The sequence below is a fragment of the Channa argus genome, chromosome 10 (genome assembly GCF_033026475.1).
Source record: "Channa argus isolate prfri chromosome 10, Channa argus male v1.0, whole genome shotgun sequence".
In the NCBI taxonomy this organism is placed as follows: Eukaryota; Metazoa; Chordata; class Actinopteri; order Anabantiformes; family Channidae; genus Channa; species Channa argus.
In genome coordinates this window covers 25,070,620-25,094,750 of record NC_090206.1, presented here as the reverse complement: position 1 = coordinate 25,094,750, position 24,131 = coordinate 25,070,620, and the positions used below count along the sequence as shown (strand labels likewise).

The window sequence follows — 24,131 nt, the reverse complement described above, 5'->3', positions numbered from 1 at the left end:
AATTAACTTAACATGTATGTCTTTGGACTGTGGGAGGAACCCGTAGTACTTGGAGGAAACCCAGCTTTACCCAGGTTTGTCCTCCCTCTTGTGTACTTTTTATTGTGTGGTAATGGTGAATAAAGCATTGCATTTTCATTACATGTCTCATGAACATGTTACAGCTCTGAAGCATCAGCCTCAGTTCCTGTAAACATTGAATCCTCTGGAGAGTTTCAGCCTGTGGAACATTCACCTCATTGACGCCCACGATTCAGGCTTTAAACACCTGCTGCTTACTGACAGAAAGAAGCAATCAAGCTCCGAATCCATTCTGAGAAAAGAAAATCAAACAGTTGTTCCTCTTTGCTGGATTGCTCCTGTCTGTTCCAGACCAGACTTGATGTGAAGAACAGCTGGATGAGAAGGAGGGAGGGAGCTCGGAGGTGCAACGTGGCATTTTCCATTTTGCCTGGAAGCCACAGTCCAGGACTGTGAGAGAAAAAGAGGAGGAGGAGGAAAAGTGGGAGGAGGTGTCATTACACCGTGAGATTCTCTCTTTCCTCCTCCCATATCTCTTATCCTCTGCTTCATCCAGCCTCACTCTTTTTTCTTCTGTTTGTCTACTTGTTCCGTCTCTCTACTTTTAATTCTCTCTCTCCTCTCTCACACCCTTTCTCTCTCTTTTTTGCCCTCACCCACCCTATTTCCCCCTCTTTTCCTCTGCAAACGTGGCAGTCGCCTCTCTAGATTTGACTTGACTTGTCTTTCAGAGATAAAGAAGTGAGGAGTCACCATTATGTGTTTTTCAAATTATCCATCTGCATCTCTGCCTGTTTAAACACGTGGCTGTGAGTATGTATGTGATATGACTGTGGTAAAGTGGTTTTCTAGATCTCAGCTCAAAACGTAAGGAGTATTACTAAATAAAGTAACGTGTACTTGTCTGTTCCATATCATTTGGTCAAGTACCAAATAAGGAAACTGGTTTAAAAGCAAAGATTAAGAAGCAACGCTGGCCCAGGTAAAACTGAAGATAAATGACAGATGATATTTAAGGCTTCTAAAAGGCTTTTCTACACAGAAATGTCAGGGTTTTTTCCTGTATCAAGACTCATATTAATGTTGATTTGCTTATGGTTAATGTTACTTTTGAAAATAACTTTCATCTTTTATTCAACAGCTGGTGGTTCATGATGGTGCTGATGTTTCCAACCACTGACAGCTGAGGGGGGATAACGGCAGGATGTACTTTGGGGTTTGCTACCTTCTCCAAAAGAACAACAGCACAACACGCTCTCATCCCACAGTCTCAGATATTGACTCTTTCTAAGACTCTTCAAATTGAACCTTTTTGTTTTTTACAGCCGTAGCTCAGCTGGTAAGGCAGTGGTCAACGGGTTGCAGGGTCAGTGGATCAATTTCCGTTGTGTCTTTGGGCCAAGACACTCAACCCCAAGTTGCTCCTGGTGCGTCAGGTGAGCACCTAGCATGGCAGCCAGTGCCATCGGTGTTTGAGTATGTGTGTGAATGGGTGAATGAAGACAACATTATAAGCACTTTGGATAAAACGTTACACTTTACAACTTATCGTGTGAACAGGCCCACAAAGGAAACGCAGCTCTAATGAAACCGCATCTCTTTTGGCACCAAAATGGCAGCTGGTGTAACCCAGTTTCACCTTGAACTGTCAACAAACCTGGATTACAACTGTGCTAACGTAGTGGTTTTGTTGAGTTGAGGAAAACAGACATCAGGTTTGGTTTAGGCACCAAATAAACATTGGTAGTGTCAGTAAGAACCTGCCTTCAAAATCACCGCTTCATGTTGCTCGTTACCAAAAAAAAAAAAAAATACCAGCACTTTCACAACAGACTTTACCTTTTAAATCGTTTTCTCCTCTTTTTAGACTTCAACTCTGACAGTTTGTTTTACAGTCTAAAACAGAGTGAGAGGCATGAGAAAGCGAGGCAGCAGAGAAATCTGAATATTGAAACCTAGCAACAAACATCAAAGCTACTTTTTTAAGCACCATTTCCTCTATAAAGTCACTCTGGCTCTTAAACTGATTACCGCTGTGCTCCGAGGGACAAGGAGCCTTTTCACTTTGACAAATGTTTTTCCTTCATTCAAATTGCTGCCAGTCGACAAACACCAGCAGTGTAATGAAAAACAAATTATGGGTCTTTGCAGGATTCGTTTTGCCCATTTGAATCCATTTAAAGGCGTAAAGGACTTTAAATGTTGACTGTGTAGAATTTTCTTGACAACTTCAGAGCAACCTCAAGAATAAAGCTAAACTAGGAGAAATGTTTTGGGTATAAAATAAAAGTTATTATTGGCTACAATGATTAGTGCATAAGTCTGCTGTTTTTCTTTTTTGGTAATGCACGAAATACAAAGCAAATCTTTGCCAAGTGAAGTTAAGTCTTTATTTTTAGTCTCTGAATATTTCAGTAACTATGTATATGTGCTGGAGCAAAGTCCTTGTTTGAATCTCATGTCAAAACTGGTCAAAACGGAATCACGACTCTGATTTACAAAAATAAAACAACAGGACAATTCTGCAAAGTCTGTGATTGAATTAAGTTACAATATTTCTTATGTAGTTTGCTAACACATTGTGCAAACTCTGGCTTTGCTTTGTAGAACATTTCCACATACCTATGCAGCATCATGCTGTGGCTGTCATTGTGGACTGGCTGTAATAAGAGTCAGCACCTTCAAGTCAGAGGTCCTGGTTCTCTGTCAGAAAATGGTGGACTGCTTCCTTCAGATTAGGACTGAGTCGCTGATGAAGGCGAGGCTAATATGGAGCAGTGTATCAGTGCACCTGTTCCCACTCTCACCTGTGGTCATGAGCTTTTGGTAGAGACAAAAAATAATAAGATTCATACAAGGTCCCTCATAGGGCAGCTCAGTTCAGCTTTACAGGTAGGACATGCTTCGGTCCTTCGACTGGGATCCTCCAAAGATCATCTGCTGGAGATTTCTGGATGTACCCCATCTTTGAAGCGACTTTGTTGTAGACGGAAACTAAGCATAAGACACTGTATACGTCATCTGACCAGGGAAGGCCCCAGGATGCTCCCGGAGAAGCTGGAGAACATCTGAACCACCTTGTTGTAACCAATCACAGGTGACAGCCCAACAAGCACCTACCCCCTCCCCATTTAAGTCTCTAGAACTTGATTTAGTACTACCTCCTGAGGGGGGCTGGTCAATACACAGAAAGGTAAAAAAAATAAGTAGAGGTAAATGTATATCATGTACTAACATATTTCCTATTTGGCGAATAATAATAATGATATCTAACATCATTAGGATTTTCTTTTTTTTTTTGTTTCCTTAGTGGATTTGCTAACGGCTGAATTTTAAAATGTGACAGAGCGAATTGTTGGTGTGTTCAAGAGAAGCCTGCGATTTAGTTGTTCCTCAAAGCGAACTGACTGTGCCAGCACACAGATGCACAGCAGCCTGATGGAAGGTCACAGGCTGTGACTGCACCAACAAAGAGGCCTGGAGATGAGCTCACAGCTGACCACCGCGTGGGACTTGAGTCACAATGGGAGGAAACGCCGTTATCTGCAGGAGGGAAACACTGTGATCAGAAAAAGATCGGTGCAGGTGATGACAATCATGTGGTTCACTATTAATCAGATTCCAGCACAAATCGTTTACTAGACAGTAACTGGACTGATGGTCACCACATCCCTAAGAAGTAACATCACAGTCACGTCTGTAATACATCTGGAACGTGTTCCGCATGTTGATTCGGCATGAGTTTTTACACCGCATGCCCTTCCTACCACTGAGCCCCCAGTTTAAATCCCAACCCTCCAATAGTAAAGTTCAGTATACTTTCCTAACACACTTGAAAGGAATCCCCCCAAAAAACATCAATTGACTGTGTGCATTTCAAATCCAACCATCTCTACTAAAAATTATATCCATACACAATTAATCTGCCACAGCAATAACATGGCAAACACTGATCCCACTGTCTTCCATCAAAAGCATGAGTTAATGTTAATAATCTACAGACTTGGTATATATTGATTTTGAAGGTATCAGGTCTTTGAAGGATTTTTGATTCATTTGAGAAAAGGGCAGAGGCCCCTAGAGCCCCCCCATCACTGCACATGCCTTCATGGGACAGATGGGAAACAGGTATCTGGTGGGAAACTTTTCCAGTTAATAATAATAACAATCAGCATACGGCAGGTATGAGGGCGTAGTAAATGACTTATTAAACATTAATAAAGCCATTAATGTTTTTACAACCTTTATGCTCTATCAGATGTCTGTGCTGCAATGTGAAAGTTTAACTTGATAGAGTGAGAAAGCCATAAAAAACACATTTGAATCTAATATGTTCATATTTTACTTAGTGTCCCTCTCACACAGCGAAGAGCTGGACAAACAATGACAGTAAAAGTCCTGTTTTTCTGGGTTATAAGCGAAGACAAAACCCTGGACTCTAACTCAAAGCAGCAGATGTCAGCAGCTGCAGACAGTCTGCTGACGTGTAAACCCGGGAGCTAAACCACAGTTTGGACACAGTGTACCCACATCAGACACACACACACACACACACACACACACACACACACACACACACACACACACACACACACACACACACACACACACACACACACACATACACACACACACAGCAGGTTTTGTCTACTGTACCTGACTGTCAGATATGCACCACACACACACACACACACACACACATTAGAGGCTGGACATTGTTTTGTATTGTGTAGATTAAAGGAGGACAAAACATTTTTGCTCTGTGTACTTTGTGTACTTACACTGAGGACACGCAGTACTTTGAGGAGAGCTGAGGAGTCAGCAGTAGGAATTTTGCTTCACATTTGCTGACAAACTGAACCTAACTAAAGTCACTGTAAACATATAATAGTAGGATTAAATGAATGTGATATGGTTTGAATAACTGAGGGATACAATAACCAAAACAGACTAAATCTCTTTGTGCTACTTATTCTGCTTTTACAGTAATGATACAGGATTTAATCACTTAATTTAAGGGTTTGGTTCGGTAAACGGCATCTATTACACATCACAGGAAAACTGTAATATTAAACGTTAATGGACTTTGATACCATATAAGTGATCTGCACAATTTGATGAAACAAGATTTAGGTGTTTTTACTTTGTATTTTTTTAGGTATTTGACCACAGTTAAGGATTCAAGGAAATCAGTGATTTTTTTCCTTTGTTTCTAATTCTCTGGGACCTTCTAACTATCATCTAACTTGTTCATATCCACAGCTACGGTGTAACATTGCCTTAACTGCTCCTTTTTGCAGGTTTGTACAAGTTGCTCTGCTTGTTCAGCACAAACTCTAAATAGCTACAGTATCTTTGCTTTGAATCTAATTCAGCAGAAACTCGGGCATAATGGGAGTGAGAGCACCTCTCGCTTGAGGACAGCTGCTAAATGCCAGCAAGCTGCTAAATGTCACAACGTGAGGGCTGAAATACACTTTAACTTGCAAAACTGAAGAATCGCATTTAACACTTTCTTGGTGGGCTCAGAGTGTCTGCTGTAGTATTCATCAATTGCAAGTGTGCAACACCAGCCCAGGGCCCAAGCTGATATGACGGACTTTAGTTAGGTCTTATACATCTAAATAACCTTTTCTGTGGCGGTTTCATGCTTGTTACAAAGTTATCCTTCTTCACATGAAGGATTCACCCACGATCAGGTAAAACCACATGTATACATGTTTCAGGTCATGTGTACATGCTCATCTGCTTTTACCTGCCTTTTCCCCTTTATCTGGCTTGAACTGTCTTCTTCCAGGCCTGTGGTTGAGTGGACATTGCCTGCATTTCTTTGCAAGGTGACAAGCAAAGACAAGATTGTTCCACTGCAGGAATTCTAGATGGTCCCTGTCACCTTTCACTTTTGCCCTCTTTTTCTGAATTTTATCTTTTCAGTTGGACTGATTTGTCTTTGCCAAAAGAAGCAAAGGGGAGAAGGCAACAGGAAACATGTTACAACTTTGTCTGCGTCATGTGTTGCTGCAGAGACTCACGTCCTTCCACAATTGTGGTTTAGCCACCGTAAATCGTTTGGTTTGTATCAATCCAAAATGTTTGCTGGCTCTGACCTGTGAGATGCATTTGACATATTGGGATGACAAATAGTGATCCATGCTGCTTTTTTTAAAAAAAAAATAACGATACAAAAAGTCTAAAGGAACATGTTAATGCACCTGTTGTATGAATATGATTTTGTATGTGCCGAATGACAAGGTGTTAACAACTCATAACCTGTGTTTGCAATGTTGATAATAGGCAACTTAAAATGCATGGAGAAAGCTAAAGTGATCATTTTAGCCTTGATCTCAAATCATAGCAGCTGAAGTAGAATTCTAATGAGTTTAATCTACGCAAAATAACAATTTGATTTAGAAATGGGAACCTGGGCCCTGCTTGTTTTCCAACTATCCCTGCGCTGTGCACTGATGTTGTTTGCCACCCCTGGTTTTTAGGTCCTATAAGATTTAAGGTTGGGCTTTAATTAGTATACAATTATTCCAGGTTATGTTTTAGAGCTGCTGTTTTCCATCTTCTAACCATCCTCAGGTCCTCAGATAAGAATGTGTTGGATCCATGTGTCAGCTTTGAGACTAGATAGGATATTTTCTTTGCTGTCTGGTCACTTCTTCCTGTCCTTTATATCATGATTTACTTTTAAATAAATGCTTAAAACTAATATTTATCAGTAGGACACTGTTGTTACTGCTGTCTACTTTTTGGTTCCATCCCTGTACTGGTTTTATTCCTTGCTGTGTCTAAAGCATTTTGTAAAATGAGTTTTAAAAAATTATTTTTATTATAATATGAATAAGAAAATTAGAAATCTCCTTGATTTGGAAAAGGTGTGGATGGATGGACCATAGGTTAACGAAGAAGCATCCAGATTCAATAACCCACTAAAAGGCAGTTTGACAAGAACAGGAGTCCAAACAAGAAACCTATCGTCATTTTGCAAGTACAACAAAACTGTAATCGTGTTGGTCCCATATAGTTTATTATATTTGGGTCATCATGCATATTGAAAATGGGAAATGTCACTGATAAATAATCTAGAAAAACAGTTAGCCCTAAGAAAAAACTACAAGAGTGCAAGAGTAATCTGTGATCATCTATCGACTGTAAAATGTAAAGATAATTGTTGCACAACAACATCAATCATCCAGTCATTGGTTTTGTTTTACGCTTTCTGTTATTAATATTATAAACAAACATTATAATTTGCTTCTGCTACTTAACTGGTGTTTTTGCAAATAGCCCTTAAACCGCACACGATTCATTTTTCCTCTATGCATGTTACCACTCACTGTACATGCAGCTCAGTGCACAGTGCCCTGTTTCACTGGATGGAAACGTCAGGCCTGTTATCAGTCCACTCAAAGGGACATTAAGTTAACTATTCAACACACACAAGGAAAAGTGTGGTAACTACTTAGCAACCTGCTGGTGCATAATAGCTCAACAATAAAAGCAAACAGACTGTATTGACTTCCGTATATTACATTAACTGAATCAACTGTGGCACAACAGAAGGCGGCGGAAAGACATATAGTGAGACACCTACACTAGAACCCACCTTTTCAGTGCATGTAGTCATGGAGAGGATGAACGCACACAGCTTTTTGTCTTTACTTCCCTTTACAGAGCCACACCTGCACAAAAGCACAGTTTTCTGTGGATTATAATACTGTGTGTCTTGCTCAAGGGTTGTTTGGCTGCGGATGCTGATGATTAAGTGATTTATTATCAATATTTTAAGACAGCTTCTGTATACAAACTCCAAATCTCCTTAAGCGACAGTGTAAACTAAGCTAACGAAAGCACGGGCAGCGTTTGTGTCTGTTGGGGAGTAAGATGAGGAATCCAGTGACTGTGCTGAACACGCTGTTATCTGTGGAGTTTGTGCTATACACAATGAGTCTCTGTTCACCCCAGTGGCTGGTTCAGAATGAGGGGGCCAGTGAGGGACTCTTTGCTCTCTGCACTGTCTACAAGAGCTTCTCCAGCTGCACGGCCTTTGCAGCCTGGCTGGGTAAGCATCCACTATGCTGTGAGGCCATCTTTCACTCTTTTATTTTGGACAGTCAGAACTGTGAGTACACTTTTAAAGATGATGTAGAATGAGAAACATTGAACACTTTATCTGACAAGCTTAAAATATGTCAAACCCCTCTTGCTGATTATTTGATTACATCTGCTAATAGCTCCTCTACAGTGTATTTGACTGGATTTGCCCCACACAGTCATCATGAGATGAAACTGGATCAGGAGTCACACAGGTTTATTGCTGCATAGCTGTTGGAATTGTATCCATATTGCTGTAGTGTTGTTGCAGTTTCACTTTGTGGCAACAAATTTCATTCTTTACGTCAGAGATTCTGCTTTGTTCCACCTCAAGGTCCATTTATTTACATTTTCAAGAGCTTTAAGACAAACAGGACATGTTCAACCCATCCATGTATAAATAAATATTGAGGATGAAGGTTCATTTCTCTGGAGCCAATGATGTTAAATTAAGCACTAAAGTACATTGTGGACAATCACAATTACATTAGAGATGACATGTACATGTGTGAAGAGCCTGTGCATCCTCCAGGTGATGCCAACAGGCAGGAGAGGGGCCTCATGAGCCATGACGGCCTTGAATGAGGACAGGATTCACCAGAGGCAAAACTCAAATAAAACACGGGGAAACAAGAAACGATCGCGACAGAGAGCAAGAGCAACAAATAGAAAGAGAGAGCGAATGAAGAACACGCTCAAGTCTTCCAGGAACAAGAATGTCAACAACTGTGGAGCCAAAGACATTATGTGGTGTCTCGTAGACTAGAGTGGAACTAGGTGACATTCTGATGTAGCAGTACATTTGTAAAGACTAAGATAAAGGGGCTTGTTCGGGCAAACACTCAGGTCCAGATAAGAACACCAACAGCAACATGGATTGTAACATTTCATATCTTCTGCTTGCAGGTAGCTACAGTTTGTCCTGGATGTTTCTATCTGCTTCCTGTCTGCTGTCTCTGACCGCTCTGCTCACCGTCAGACCTGCTCTGTCCAGAGGAAGAAAGGCCATCGCTGCTCTGCTCCTCAACACCACGTCTGGTACAACACACAACAAATTTCATCATTTCATTTCTAAGGCAATTCTACATATGATTATAAAGCAAAACTATAAAGTAAAGTATTTTAGAACGTTGCACTGCCTTGTATATTTGCATTATTTGGAATATTATTTGGACATGACAATGAATAAACTGAACATCTATTGAAATCATCATGCATGTTTCAGCCAGTGTTTCTTTTAAATTTGCACGGAAAAACATTTTTTGATCACGTTTTAATTATGTTTTCTCAGAAAATACTTCCAACTAAGGTATTTAGGGTTGTGGGCAGGGCCTTTAAACACAGTGTAGGGTGAAATGTCTTGCACTGTGACACTACATAGTATCAAATTTGGGCAGCACGGTGGTGGAGTGGTTAGCACTGCTGCCTGTCAGCGAGAAGGTCACTGGTTTGAATCTGGTTTTGGAGTTTGAATGTTCTCCCAGTGATTGTGTGGGTTTCCTGTGGGTCCTCCCACAGTCCACAGACATGCATGTTAGGTTAATTGGTGACTCTAAATTGCCTGCAGGTGTGAATGTGAGTGTGAATGGTCGTCTGTCTGTGTATGTGTCTCCGTGTTGGCCCTGAGAACGACTGGCTCAAGGCCAACGCCTGTTGCCCTATGACAGCTAGGATAGGCTCCACTCTGCACCCGTGACCCTGGGCATAAAATCTAGTTTTACTGACCCCCAATGATGTACCGGCACAGGTGTAGATCCGACTTGGACCCTGTGCCACAGACATTTCCACACAGTGCTTGTGATCCTGGTGTCGGCACTAATTCCTTGTACTTCCTCGTTTCCTCTGCAGTTGTTCTGTGTGCCAGTTCTCTGATCAACTTCCTAGTGTCTGTCAAAGAGCACAAACCAGAGCTGCAGCAGCAACTTGGCTGGAGCTTCTACATCTGCTGCGCCACGCTCTTCTATGCTTCGGTAGTGACCATGCTGCTGGGGGTCATCCACGGTGAGAGAGGACAGGTGGAGCCAGCTTTGAGAGGAGGGGCTGTGGATCTGTCCGTCATAGCAGCCGGACAAAGTCACTGACTATGTACTATAATATGTCATGTTTTCAGTTTTTCATGAGGTTGCATATTGTTGTTCTACACTCACATTACAATATTGGGCCGTTTACTATCATGTTGCACCAGATTATCAGGAAAGTCTACTGCAACAATATACAGTAGTTCTAACATTTTAAACATGTATCCTTATCTACCTCTGACTTAAGTCTTTTTCAATCTTTCCACTGAGGGATCAGTGTTTTTGTAACTTAAAATACACCCATCTCATGCAATATATGGGCAATTTGCTGCATGTTATAATCTGGCAAAGCATTAAACCTTTTGCATTTTGCACTCAGTGCTGGAGTTCATCCTCATTTGAGTGGGAAATGTTCTTTACTTGCATTTGAATCCTTAACCAAACAGCTGATGGCCTGTTCAAAGTTTCGGTTCCTGTCTCAAAGTTTGAAACAATAAACTTAGCAACTGGTATGAAGATTGAGAATTGTGCTTTAAATTTCTCCTGTTACAAAGCACAGGAATGAAGGGAATGTGGAGCATTTCTAAGCAGGAGAATTGTTAACATGTCTTTCTATCTGCATGAGATAACACACTGTTCAAAGCAGTTTAATGAGCCCACAATGATCACACAGCACCTCCTGGTGGTTAAACATAAACTTATTATGCAACCTAAACATGATCACACATTCATGTGACAATGTTATACAATGTTGTGCGAGGACAATTGTCCTGGTACATCAGTACAGATATAAACACGAGGATCTGCTGTAACAAGATCACTACACACCGGTGTGATTATAGGTAAAAGTATAACTACTATAGTCTATATTCTACTGAATACATTATCTCTTCAGTTACTTTTTTGTGGTGAAGTTTTTTGCACAGGAGCAAATAAATCAGGCATTTTTTTTTTTTTTTGCTTTCAGGTAAGAAGCAAAGACAATTATTGTGTAATTTACTGCCGGTGATCCTGACAAAACACAGAGCCTGCAGTGAAAGCAGTAAAAACAACTGTGACCATTTTGCTTCCACCATCATAAAGCTGATGTTCGAGAAGCCTTTGGATAAAATGGGCTTCTGTATTGTATTCATGTATTGTCAGTACTTTTTCATTTTAACAAGACTTAACTGAAAATAAACACTTTCATAACCACCAGATGCACGTGCATGCAGTACAATAAAACTACTCACAATTTTCCAGTGAGTATCAGCAATGTCAAACAGTACTGTGCTGCCACAGTCCCATTATTTGACATTAATGTATATTATAATTATGTGTATATACACACACTGCATCTTTAAATTCACATTTTAAAACATAAGTGAATTTTGACTAATACTACATGCAAAGGCTCTGGTGACACCACAGGATCTTGACAAGGAAAGTTCGAATGTTTCACACATACACGCATTTCCTTCATAGAAAGCTTTTTGCAATTGTATATGTATAGACACAATACATAAAGATACTCAGCCTTTCATATTCTTTATCAGGAAAGACCTGCACTGTTTTCTCTCTCTTGGCAAACAGACGCAATTAGACTTGGCCAATGTGATTACTGAACATGTTGTTTTGAGTAACTGCAGCAAAATCATATTTACTTTCAATACCATCTGTATCACATTCCTTCTAATGAAGTTACCTAGACGACAGAAAAAAACACACTGTAGCATAAATGATTTTATTTTCTCTGTGTATACATAACATAAAACTAATGAAAAAAGGCCTAGAGAGACGGTCATGTTCTAAGAACACAATAGTCTGACTTACTATAATCACTTTAATAACAAACGTATAATGTATGTTAGGGAATATGAATAGACATAATTTGCTTAATCTCTGGACTTAGGGTCTATAGTAGTGTAAACTATGATAAAGAAAGAGTAACGGTAAATTAAAAAAAGTCCAGCAAATGATACCCGAAGGTTTGAGTTTCCCCCCGGTGCAGATCCATAGACATCTTCATAAATGGAGCTGTGAAAGTTGACTTTTTATGTGCAGAGCCAACTCAGTAATACAGTAATACTTAATAAGATGTAGCAAGGTTGTTACTTCAAACAACATTTTTTTTTTCTCAGTACATTAAACTAAAACACACTAAACTGAATGGTGTGAAGTGTAGTGCTGAAGATTTCCTCACATTATTTCACAGATTGACTACAAAACTTTGGAACTGTTGTCATTTTCCAAACATGGTCACCAGTTCTCAGTGGGCAAATAGCAATACTGAAAGAAGAGCTGCATGCGCAGGGGATTATTGTGCGTGTGAGCTGTGGCGTTGGCATCTGAAGGGGGGTGGATCCCTCAGACTCTTCCCGACAGATGAAGATGTTTATTTTCTCTACAAATCTTGACTTTGCATCAACAGCAATAATTTCCTACAGAAAACACACAGGTGTTTAAAAATAAGATGTCATCCATATCATTTGATAATAAAGGATTAGCGGATATTGAGATGATCAAATTGAGAAAATGGGCCGCCTCTATCTATCTGAAACCCCAAGATTAAATGTATATATTATTTTTTGTATATTTTCTGTCTGTTTTAAGTGAAGAGTCAGTACACAGTCTTTGGACCCCCACTGGATAGTGAACTTGGCCATAGTTGCAATACGAATGTGCTCTATATAAATTCAAACTTAATGTTGCAGAAAAGAATAAAGTCTAGGTTGTTTTATTTGTACTGTGTTCTGAATTAATGTACTGTAGGTTTTTCTTCATGCATAGAAACATCTCGAATTAAATAAGTAACATAAGTATCATAATCTTCTTTTACCCTTTATGATCGGAACAAGCTTCCACAAATTGTTTATGGGGATCATAAACTGTTGGAAAATATATCTAGGAGTTCAACCGCAAGTAAAAGACCAGACTTTATCACAGTGTCACCATTGTGTCACCTGCTTTAAATAAAGTAGATTCCTTCATTTAGTGCCGTTGTACTTGACCTCCTTCCCGCATTTCTTCAGGGTCTCCATCAGCACTTCCACATCTTTGTCGGACTCAATCCAAACCAGTTTCTTAGGCAGGTCGATTTCAAATTTGACATCTGCGAGCAGAGAGAACAAAGACGAGAGTTTGTATATTTCAAGAAGCAACAGCACCAGATCCCCTGCATCCAAAGCTTTAAAAATGATCCAAGGCCATACTACAAACATCTATGCTAGCAAGCATAGAGAAGTCAAATAATTGGAATAATCTAAAGTCTTCCACATCACATTGTTTGACTGGGAAGACAAAGACAGATCGCAGTCTCACCTCCCAGCTTGTTGAGCACTCTGGTAACAGCACCGGAGCATCCCTCACATGTCATCTCCACCTCAAACTCGTGCTTCTGTTTGAGAGACATTAAGTCATGTGCTGTTATCTGGCATTGCATTGTGGGGGTAAAGTTCGTTTCCAATATGAATGAATCCACTCTCTCGGCCATTTTTTATTTTAATTTAATTTATTTTATTTTATTTATTTTTTTTTTTACAAATAACCAACTTAAATTCGGTAACATTACGAAACGAATGACACAAACCTATTCGTGAATCGATTATCTAAACACTCGTTGCGCATTTCCTTTTCTGTCAGTCAAACAACTAATCGATTGTTTCTGTTCGGAAAATCCCAGCACTAGAAGCGGTGATATTGCTAACAGTCGACATGCACCGTCTAAACAATTACAAAGGAAACATACTGTATGCAAGAGCTAACCTGATGCTGCTGACTAAATCAAGTCTGAACAGGCAGATGTTGGTACTGATGGAATAACTCATTGTAAACTCGGGAATGAAAAAAACGGAGGAAAGAGGAAAGTGGGACGCCTAACGTTACGTTAGCTCACAGGCTACTAAGCGCCGGGACAAATAAGCGAAACTTCCTGGCATATAAAATATCGGTCGTTAGAACTCACAGTCATGTTTGGAAGGATGTGTCGCAACCTGCTTTCAGACCAGCGTGGACCTTTGCCTCCGAATGACTTGCAGGTTTTGCAAATCACAAGGAAACCTCCAGAGACGTGGACTAACCGGAACGCTTGTCCGGATGGTCAAGCTAACGCTCATTCACAAACAATTTCCGGTTAACATTTTTATATTTTGCAAAAGAAAAAAGTGTGCTCGCATTATGCACATTTAACTTACGTCTCGTTACATACATAATATATAATATTGTAAAAATATATATGGACTGAAAGAGTAGGTAAGTCACTTGGTTTGTTTTGTTATACTTTAAAGCCCGCTTCACCTGTTTATTTTCCCAGGGCATTCCGGCTAACTTGACACACGGCGAACCGGCGTCGGGTGACTGCATATTTCCATGTTTACTGATGAATTTTAAACCCTTATGTTGTGTAGTTTCCTTTCACTATATTACGTGAAACGATTTCAGAAGTGAGAGCGACAATAAATGAAAAATAAAGTACGTAGATAACATGGAATTGTACTCTCAGCGTTATCTGGCTGCACCGGAGGTTAAAACCAAGCGCTTACAAGCTTCATGGGTTGTGTCTCATTCAAATAAAAGCCCTGCAAGTAGTGTAGGCGACATTTTTTAATTTTATTTTTTTATTATTAAAATTAATTAAACGCACACGTTTACCAACATACATAAAAACATCGAAATATTAATATTTTGAAATACAGATAAAATAGGTCAATTTTAACTTAAATATAACGGCGCTTAAAGAGGTTCGCGGCAACTTTCTCAGAATTACAGCACGTCTCTATGGAAACCGTGCGTCAAACGCAAGGATATAGCTCGTACTCCGCCAGCAGGGTCACGTGATTCCACCGCTGGCTCCCCTGAAAGCCGAGTCCTCTTCAGCTTTCAATCGCTGCAGTGTTGACGCCGCGGTGGATCCAGCCAGCAGATATGGCCAGGATAGGAAAATAAGAGGTTTTCGGCGAGGTGAACCTCTGGTAAAGCCAGCGAGGAGCGGAGGCAGAAGACACGGTTTCTCAGAAGGCTGCGGGTTAGTGTTTACGCTCCCATCGGAAAACGTAGTTAGCAAATGTTGGCTAACCTATTTTTTTAATGACATTTAATATCAGCTAAGCTAGCTGCCGTGTGTTCTTCCAAACAAATCAAATACTACGTTTCCACACGGGCTAAAAGGAATGTTCAGCTGCGGCCGTGTAGCAAACGTCTTCCACCGTTGCTATTCCGGTCCCTTCTCGGCGTTTGTGTTTCTTAATCGGAGACAAATGTCAAGTAAACAGTTTGTGCTCAGCTTTCCTGGCAGAGCACAATCACCAATAAGCTCATTTGGTGGGACAGTTTCCTGGCCAGATCCCATCGGTGCTGTTCGTCTGCCTTTTTATCGCCACGTCCATTGAGGCAGTGACATGGACACACGTCTCCTGGTCAACAAATTGCTAATGATTAGCAATTTGTTGGCCCCATCGATTAGCCCCATGGTTTATCATGTCGGTCTGCACAGTGTGTGGGATTTAGTTTGGGCACACCCTGATAAAACATGTGTGTGTGTGTGTTTGCTGGCACCTGAAGTCAATGTCATAATTAATATTGACATTCAGACCTCGATTGGACAGGTCTCTATTTACACCATAGTTCTGTGTCACTTGAATTGAAAGAACCATATAGATTTTCAATATAGACCCTCTGTTTGACATTACACTAGACCTGATTCTATCAATCGGTTTTCAGTCAAAAATGCCATTCGCTTCTTTTTGTTTATTAAAAACTGAAAATCTTTTGGAATTTTGATTCATCTTGGGTCAAAATAAGCTATTTTTAGGCATCGCACAATTATACAGGCTATTCTTAAGTAGTTTATCAAATGGACAAAATGTAAATGGCAAAGAATAATCGAGACTAATGAAAACAACCATTAGTTGCAACACCAACAAGCCTGAGATACAGCAAAGAAAAAGATGTCATTAAAATATAACACAGAACTGCAAAGAAAGTAATGTAATAAGTTGCCACGTTTAATAGATGGTTTTATATTCCATCTCAGTAAAAGTGCTATTTTGACCTTTGTTCAAGAGCCTGCATGTTATTTTTCTTTCTCTCCTTGCCCTGTGAACTACCTCGTGATTGTTTCTTCTATTAATAATTGTTATATTGTTGAAAGAAGCTCACATATTCACATCTTTCTGGATGCTTTTGTGTCTTTGAGCTGATGATGTGAAATTGCACACTGATGTTTGTATTTCCATTATCATTTCTTTAGTCCTTGCTCATGTTCACAGCACATTGTGAAAATTACTTAAGTCAGACACTTTGGCCTGTTACTTTGCAGCAGTTGTGGACACCATGCTTCTTTTTCAGCATGATCACTGAACCAGTGCTTAAAAGCAACTCATGCCCAAGAGGAACTAATTTTAAAACAATATCTGTTTTTCATTATGTTTGGACACAGGACACATTTTCTGTAAAATATTCTTATTTTGTTTTTCTATGGATCATGCAATAAATGATCATTTACAGTGACGCATGAATCTCATTAAAATCACTATTCACTAAATGCCCTTGAGAAGAAGATAGAGGAACTGTGCTTACTTGAAAAGAAGTTACCGTCAATGGAAATTACTTTTGGTTCCTTAAAATTTCAGCAAGGTCTGAAATTTTCTGTTTTCTTAGGGTGCACCTAACATTTCTTGTTGGGTTAATCTCTAGATTATTTTCCCATTAAGCCCTTTTTTAGTTTTAAATAAATATAACAATGAACTTACAAAAATATAAAATTTGAATTCCTCAATCATTATATTTCAATATTTTATTCAATCCTCTTTACTTTAAACTAATAAATATGACAAAGTATGCACTGCAGGACATTATTATTCCTCAAACAAAATAAAGACCAGTCTTAACTGTTGTTCTGTGTTTTATAGACTAATAAAAAGTCTGTCTACAATCTAATTAGAGCCAGAGCTTGTTCCATCAAGTCAAAGGGAAGTGGTGCAATCAACATTTAGCAATTCAACTGCAAAAGAAGTCAAACAATTTGCAGAGCACCATGGTTTGTCTCTGCTTAAAATGCTGATTGCGGTTGAGTACGCTGGACTTACTGGACGCAGTCATCTTACTTACTACTTGTTGGGATGCATTAACGTGTGTATATATGACGAATATCATATTTAGCCTAAATTGTATTTATATATGGACGATTTAGGCACATTAATGAACAAGCAATAATAAGACCCATAAACACAAGTTTACATAAAAAATTACCAATGGCCAAAAAGTGTAGCAGCTACTACTGAGCCTCCAGCTCCACGTATGTTCTGCACATCCAGAATCCACAGCAGCCAGAAACCCTGGCTGAAACGGAAAAATGGACAGAAAAGTTAGAGACAGTTGGACACTTCAAATGTAAACTATTCTAACACAGGGTTGACAGGATTATCGGTACCAGTGAAGTAGAATATTTTGTTTGGGCCAGTTTTTCATACACTACTGAATGAAAGTGACAGTATCATGGGAGCATTTAAAAAAATTTATACTCAAATGACTTATTGTCATTGTTCATAGAAAACAGCCTGGTTCAAAGACGCAACATCAAGAACATGGTAAAACTCACATTTTCTTTACTGCTGAAATTTACACTGAAGTACTTTCTTTCTCTTGTAGTGGAAAGGTGTCAATGCTGGACTCCCTGACGTCCCAGGATTAGAATCTGCCAGTCTGGGAGAGACACAAAACCACCTGATTCAACATGATGGCATCAAGTGATGTTGACATCCGTGCTGAAGGTAGTCAAATTAAGGCTTATTTTCTTTTTTCTTTTTGACTTGTCACATAGTTACTAGATTATAATCTCAGAAAAAAAAAGATTATGTAACACAGAAACAGGACAGGATAAACAGGCTCCATAGTTGCAGTAGGATTATTTGTAATTCCATTTGATGAGTAAACACTGAATCATCAAAGCAGGTTTAATTTCTTTTTAATCTCCTTGATGGCACTGCTGGTCTTTTGTGGGGTAGAAGTTCACAGCAACAAGTTAAATTTTTCCCATGCTGTGGCATTTAGTCATGACTTACTGTATTTAGTGGGAGACTGGAACACAGCTCTCCCACTTTTCTCATTAATAACTTTTATACTTTTTATTATATTTCACTTTTTATCAACTTTTCTTCCCATAGAAAATGAATGGAAGGCACTTACAAACTTCCCCTCAACTTGCCTCTATTGATCAGCTTCTTGTATCGTCATACTTTGGCATAGAAACTTCATTTAAACGGGTCTAGTCCCTTTCAAGTTTTTCTATATTGATCAGCTTCTTTGTATCTTCTCTACTTTTTTGAATAATCACAGTTTTTGCCACCTTTTGGAGCTTTCTCAACTTTTCCATTAGTGTGTATTGCAGAATGTTGGAGCAGCTAGAGTGGGTGACATCACACGCACTCTAACCTTTCAGCTCCCACTTTTAGCAACTTTTTTCCTTCTTTTCCTTCATTTCTTCAGTCAACTTTAATCTACATAAACAAACTATATGTCAAAAGGTGGGCATTTTTGTCTTCTTTCAGTAAATGTAACTGTCATAGTGACAGGACTTACGGTTCTTTCTGTAAGAGTCCAGAAGCAGAGAGAGTGCCGTCTGAAACTAACATTGGAGCCCATTATAACAGAGATCCTGAAATCACAAACTGGGGCCGTTTGAAAAGTACATCACCGTGTTCGTTGAAGCCTTTTGCCGCTCGCAGTTTTTGAATTTTTTGATAGGACTAATACTTTTTCATATTTTGAACATTTTGGGAGGCAAAGCCTCAGCACGCTCACAGCCTCTCTTTGCATTTGGCTGTTGACTCAGCAGGCAGGCAGCAGTCATTGTCATGGTAACAGACATAGCTGCATGAGATCATGTGATCAGCCTCAGAGCTGTGTCCACACACTTTACCGGAGTTTTTCTCCCTCAACATACACAGTGGAGACACACACACACACACACACACACACACACACACACACACACACACACACACACACACACACACACACACACACACACACACACACACACACACACACACACACACACACACACACACACACACACACTCCTTCACAGACAGGAAACACCCTTTCAAAATAAAAGCCTTTCATCATACTTTATCCACTTTTTAGCATTTAAATGCTAAAATGAGTTTGTGTTAACGTCTCCCTACAGTGGACACACCAAACACACACAAACAGACAGGAAACACACTTTCAAATTAAAGGCTCTTTTCAACTTTTTTCAGTATTAAAATGCTCCCTTCCTTTTTTCTTTACACTTTTAGTAGCAACTTTTTACTTTGCTTCTTTCTTTGTTTCTTTTAACTTTGAATATTTACCTTTTCCTTTGTTTCTTTCTACTTCTTCTTTTAACTTTTGTTCTTTCAACTTGTTAGTTTTTTACTTGTTCCTATTTCTTTACACTTTTAATAGCAACTTTTTACTTTGCTTCTTTTCAGTTTAAATCAACTTTTTACTTATTTACTTCCTCCATTGTTTATCTACTTTTTTTTTCTGAATTCAACTTTTCCTGGACTTTAGTTTTTTTTTCTTGTTACTGTCATCTTCTTTTTTTCTCCTTTACTTCGTATTTATCCGTCTTCAGCGTTTGCGCCTTTGAACGTGCGAAAGCCTCCGCTCTCTGCAGCTTCTGAGCGGTCGGCCTCTACCGGGCGACTTAAGAGCTCTCCGACATAATTTCCTTGGAAATTGCCCTTTCTAGTTAATCTTTAACATATGCCACGAAGCATCTATATTTACATTATGCAGAACTTCTGTGTAAACTCAAACTGAAATCAGATGTGGTCATGCATGTTTACAGTCTACAATAATGTTAATGTGTATCCTAGAAAGGATTAGAAATGGTTAGGGACTGGATGGGTGTGCCCATGTGTGTCTAAAAGCATATAGCAGGTTAGTGCCAGTAGGGAGGGTGTGACAAAGTAAACACACTTGTGCTTTAGCTACATATCACAGGCAGTTAGGGATACTGAACATTAAGAAGCACACCAGCATCCGGACCCAAGCAACGTTTGCAGGTATCTTTACATGCTGTTTTATTGTTTTGCAGTTAAGCAGGTACTTGGCTTTTTATTTTTTGGTGGCTTATTCAGTGAACTAAGGTACACGACAAGTGTGTTTAAGATAAGGAGGAGACCTGAGCAAGAAAGTTAATGGCAGTTCTTGGTGAGAGTCTGTGGCTCCTGTGTTGTGTACTTGCTGCTGTCTGACTGTCTGCTATGCCTGTGATAGAAAATTAATGAACTGCTTAATCTAATTGACTGACTGGCTGTATCAATATAAGATCTTTTTGACATAGATGGCTACCAGGGTGTTCAATTCTCAGCTTTTGTTTCCCCTTTTTTTTTCCCAAAGGAGAACACAGGAAATAAATTACAGAACACATGTGCTAACTGTAGACTGCAGACAAAAAAAATGCTACTTAATTTCAACTTAACCTAAATGCGTAAAAGAATGCACATGACCACTGACTATATTTGTTATGAGGCGAGTCAAAGCTGTTTTCATGTCAATAGGTGCTCAGGGCTTTATGGTCACACCATGATAATGAGTTGGCCCTCACAGGTCCTTGCTGGTTGTAAAACAGTCACAAGAGACTAAAACTCCACAAATCCTTGAGTCTGTGTCCTGAAGCAGTGACATAACGTATGTCAATAAGCAGGTAGCACCAGCTGAGTGTAGCTGCAGGGCTTCAGACTGTCAGGGCTTACAAGTTGTTTTTTGTTTGCTTGTTTTCGATATCCAAAATGAAACAGCCAAACAAATATCTCAGATATGTTACAGTCAGCTGATTTACAGGAAATTGTTTTGTAGGAATTTCTCTTATCTTATTAGGTCATTGTGAAAAACTGTAAGCCTATGCTATACTGAGAAGTCAATAAAAGCTCTGTTTCAGCTAAACTAACATAACCCGAGGGCTTGAAGTGGAGTTTTTGGGGCTTTTAAAGAATTAAAACCTTCAATGACCGTAAAAAGCATCTAATTTTACAGTGTTGTCTTACTGCTCTCTTCTGCACTGTATTCAGATGTGGCGAGCAAGATTTAAAAAAACATTTTTATACGTTTTCTCTCAGCAAAAAAAGGCATAAAACCTCACTATACTCTACTTTCCCAGCATCAAGGGTCAGACAGATGGAGTTGGAGACAAGCTGACTCAGAATCACTTATCATGTTGTTTCAGATCTGTTGAATGTGCAAATAGGCAGATGCTTGATTAGCAATTTACCATATCATCATGTAAGTTCATAATATGTAAACTCTTGTTTTTGCTTCTCCCAAATAGCTAAAAGTGTCACAATATACTTAATTTGGTTGCAGTTTAGTTACAGAGTTGCTTCATTACTTGTGGACATGACTTTCTGCTAGTGAAATAAAAAGAGAAACTAGTAGGATCTGAACAGGGAGGCTTTAACACAGCAACACTGCTATGTTCTATTGTGTAAAATTGCAGTCATCAGTGGCTTTTACTTTTTCAGGCTTTAATGATGGGCCACAGTTGCTTGCAGCTGAGCAAGCCACAATTATCCAAAGCTCTGTCAAAAACGACGTAATGTGACTATGCAATGGAGCTTTCGGAAGATATGCAAATGTGTTTTTGCCATGTAGAAGCTTGTTAACTAATAAATTCCTGTAGGATAATTCATTAGTTATTTGTGAGATCACCATAATATGTAATTTGTCGACAGGTTCTTTGTTTTCTGACCAAAATCCATCAGAGATGGACGCTCTGTGTCCCTCTCCTCCTGGACCATCCAGACCGCAGCGTAACTATGAGAGAATTGGAGAACGAACAGGAACATCGTAAGTTTAATATCAAGCTGGAAGTGACACATGTGGTGATAAAACTACTTAGGATTTTAGCCTTTAACCTGGACCCAGATGATCCTCATACCTCCATGCTTTAGGCCACGTGAAGTCTGCGCACTGTTGACCTACTCCCCTCCGCTCTCTAACACATGAATAGGGATTAAAATATATGCTTAGAAAAATGTATTCACCATTTTATTGCTGCTCCTTTTCCAAGGATTCTCAATGGGGAAAAAAAACATTATTTTTTTGGCCAAAAAAAGACATGATCAATCGCTAAAATGCCAGCCAGTACGCAAGAATTGCCTCACTGCTGATGCTGGTATTTTGGAATATGCTTAAATGCTTACAATGTGTAATATAAATGTAGCTGGCCTTGTACTAGTGAAAATGTACTAATACTACAAACCTGCTTGTTTTTTGTTTTCCCCCCTCCAGTTTTTTTCAGACTCTTATCCACCTCTTGAAGGGGAACATTGGTACAGGGCTGCTCGGGCTGCCTCTGGCTGTCAAGAATGCAGGACTGGTAGTAAGTACACAGAGATTTTATCACGTGATCACACCACCTTGATCACTAATTTTCTACTTCCGTGTCTGTAAATAGAAAATTAGATTCTGCTCCAATTGCTGTCAGATGTTCATGACATGGTACAGATGTTATGCTTATGTGGTGATGGTCCTGGGGCTGTCATAAATAGATATTTCTTGTATTAATAAGTAAATGTATGAGTAGCTCTTAATTTCAGAAGCTGTTCATTTTTCCTTAGCCTTTCCTTTTTTCCTTACTGTTAGTGAATGTTGCAGGAGCATTAACTTCCAGAGCTGTGAAAAGTCAGAGTAGAGAGCTGTGGTTGTGATGTGTAAATATGTACATGTTGCAAGGAACAGACTGATTCTATCAGTGTAATGAGATACACTGGGTGTTCTGCATGATAGAAAAACGCTTTTATTAGTTTCCTGGGCCACTAACTTTTAAAAGAGGCTGAATTACTGTCAAAAAAGAGAGTTTCTCCCACCAGTTTTGGCACAAAACACAACTATCACAACGGCCATAGTAATATCAGGTTACTTTTAACATGAAGCGAACACCAGATTTTTAATTTTATTCTTTATTCAGTTTTATTCTTATTTAATCTCCATATTTAACGTTTATACTCATAGCGTTGATTCTTAAAAAATAGTGGCAAAGAAAAGAAGTACATGAATATAATGTAACCTTGTGGAAGCAGGCGTTTACGACTTATAACATGTAATTGAAACAGGTCTGGTTTAGGTCCAGACACTTTCCTGTCACATATCATTCACCATTCTCTGCACTTTATATACTTTTACAATGGAGTGAATGCAATTTACTTTAATTATTTAGACCTGCATTGTGTTTTTAAGTTTATTTTTTTGTAATGTTTATTGAAATATTACAGTACATTTTATTAAAACTTTTGCAACGTCCTCATTCTCTGCTCCGTCTCTGTCTTTTTCTTAACAGATTGGACCGTTAAGTCTACTGGTTATGGGTATCATCGCAGTGCACTGTATGAAGCTGCTGGTGAAATGTTCCCACCACCTCAGTGCAAAGTAAGTTTCAAACAAATTCATCACATTGGCCGTACTGGATTTATGTAATGTTCATTTACTTCCAGCAGGTATAGTGGAGTTGAATGACATAACATTGAAGGTCTCTGAAGTGGCAGTTAATGCTATGATTTTGATTTACCTACCACTTCACATACACTTCATCATACACACTAATCTGGAGTACGCTTTTATGTCACTATGAATGGCTGTGGCTTAAATGGTTTTTATTTTTAATACATTTACAGACATATCATCATGGGACACTGAATGTAGATTGATGAGAAAAAATAATGCTGTATTATTTAAAAGAATTGTATAATTAGACAAACTGGTTAATGTAGTGATAAGTCCATGTGTATCCAAGTTCAGGTACATGGGTTGGGTAGTAAAACTTGAACCCATTTTTCTCCCAATTCCCACTGTGAGAAGAAATCCTTAAACTTATACTTATTAATTATAATACTTGATTAAATGCACTTTGCCATGGAGTAAAAGCATTGCCTGTACTTTAACAAGAGATATCCAAAGGGTATGTGAACCGTAAAAAATTTCTCATGTTAACTGTTATTGTTAACATCACTTTTCTTTTTCTGTAGA

At 39.1% G+C, this 24,131-nt stretch overlaps 3 protein-coding genes across 7 annotated transcripts in view; 2 read left to right on the top strand and 1 right to left on the bottom strand.

Annotated features, from left to right (window-relative positions):
* Window positions 1–379: 379 nt before the first annotated feature.
* On the top strand, window positions 380–11,076 carry LOC137133877 (uncharacterized). Of its 2 annotated transcripts, none has more exons than XM_067517952.1 (5): window positions 380–830; window positions 1,163–1,457; window positions 2,629–8,089; window positions 9,028–9,159; window positions 9,970–11,076. In XM_067517952.1, exons 3-5 carry the CDS (start codon window positions 7,912–7,914, stop codon window positions 10,200–10,202), a joined length of 543 nt encoding a protein of 180 aa, XP_067374053.1. In that variant the 5' UTR covers window positions 380–830; window positions 1,163–1,457; window positions 2,629–7,911; the 3' UTR covers window positions 10,203–11,076. The 2 variants fall into 2 exon arrangements, with proteins under 2 accessions (XP_067374053.1, XP_067374052.1); XM_067517951.1 differs by having other exon boundaries at window positions 2,629–8,149.
* A 772-nt stretch (window positions 11,077–11,848) lies between these two features.
* atox1 (antioxidant 1 copper chaperone) lies at window positions 11,849–14,241 on the bottom strand. Of its 2 annotated transcripts, XM_067517954.1 has the most exons (4): window positions 14,083–14,241; window positions 13,440–13,515; window positions 13,082–13,230; window positions 11,849–12,559 (listed from the first exon to the last, which is right to left on the bottom strand). In XM_067517954.1, exons 1-3 carry the CDS (start codon window positions 14,086–14,088, stop codon window positions 13,106–13,108), a joined length of 207 nt encoding a protein of 68 aa, XP_067374055.1. In that variant the 5' UTR covers window positions 14,089–14,241; the 3' UTR covers window positions 11,849–12,559; window positions 13,082–13,105. The 2 variants fall into 2 exon arrangements, with proteins under 2 accessions (XP_067374055.1, XP_067374054.1); XM_067517953.1 differs by lacking the exon at window positions 14,083–14,241 and having other exon boundaries at window positions 13,440–13,545.
* Window positions 14,242–14,827: 586 nt separating this feature from the next.
* The window catches only part of slc36a1 (solute carrier family 36 member 1), a 39,090-nt gene continuing 29,786 nt past the window's right edge, over window positions 14,828–24,131 (top strand). The window contains exons 1-5 of one of the 3 annotated variants that reach the window (XM_067517948.1): window positions 14,828–15,141; window positions 17,766–17,887; window positions 21,839–21,953; window positions 22,398–22,488; window positions 23,446–23,534. In XM_067517948.1, coding sequence (XP_067374049.1) covers window positions 17,851–17,887; window positions 21,839–21,953; window positions 22,398–22,488; window positions 23,446–23,534 — 332 coding nt within the window. In that variant the 5' untranslated portion in view covers window positions 14,828–15,141; window positions 17,766–17,850. Of the gene's footprint in view, window positions 15,142–17,765; window positions 17,888–20,044; window positions 20,171–21,838; window positions 21,954–22,397; window positions 22,489–23,445; window positions 23,535–24,131 lie in introns of those variants that run through there. The other 2 variants (XM_067517949.1, XM_067517950.1) reach the window with 2 other exon arrangements.

Excerpts from the sequence above, each read along its gene's own strand:
- LOC137133877 (XM_067517951.1), top strand. The coding sequence starts at position 7,912 with ATGAGGAATCCAGTGACTGTGCTGAACACGCTGTTATCTGTGGAGTTT. Across the intron at positions 8,150-9,027 it reads TATTTTGGACAGTCAGAACT|GTAGCTACAGTTTGTCCTGG; the intron begins GTGAGTACACTT and ends TTCTGCTTGCAG. Across the intron at positions 9,160-9,969 it reads GCTCCTCAACACCACGTCTG|TTGTTCTGTGTGCCAGTTCT; the intron begins GTACAACACACA and ends TTTCCTCTGCAG.
- atox1 (XM_067517953.1), bottom strand. The coding sequence starts at position 13,530 with ATGTCTCTCAAACAGAAGCACGAGTTTGAGGTGGAGATGACATGTGAG. Across the intron at positions 13,231-13,439 it reads AGTGCTCAACAAGCTGGGAG|ATGTCAAATTTGAAATCGAC; the intron begins GTGAGACTGCGA and ends CTCTGCTCGCAG.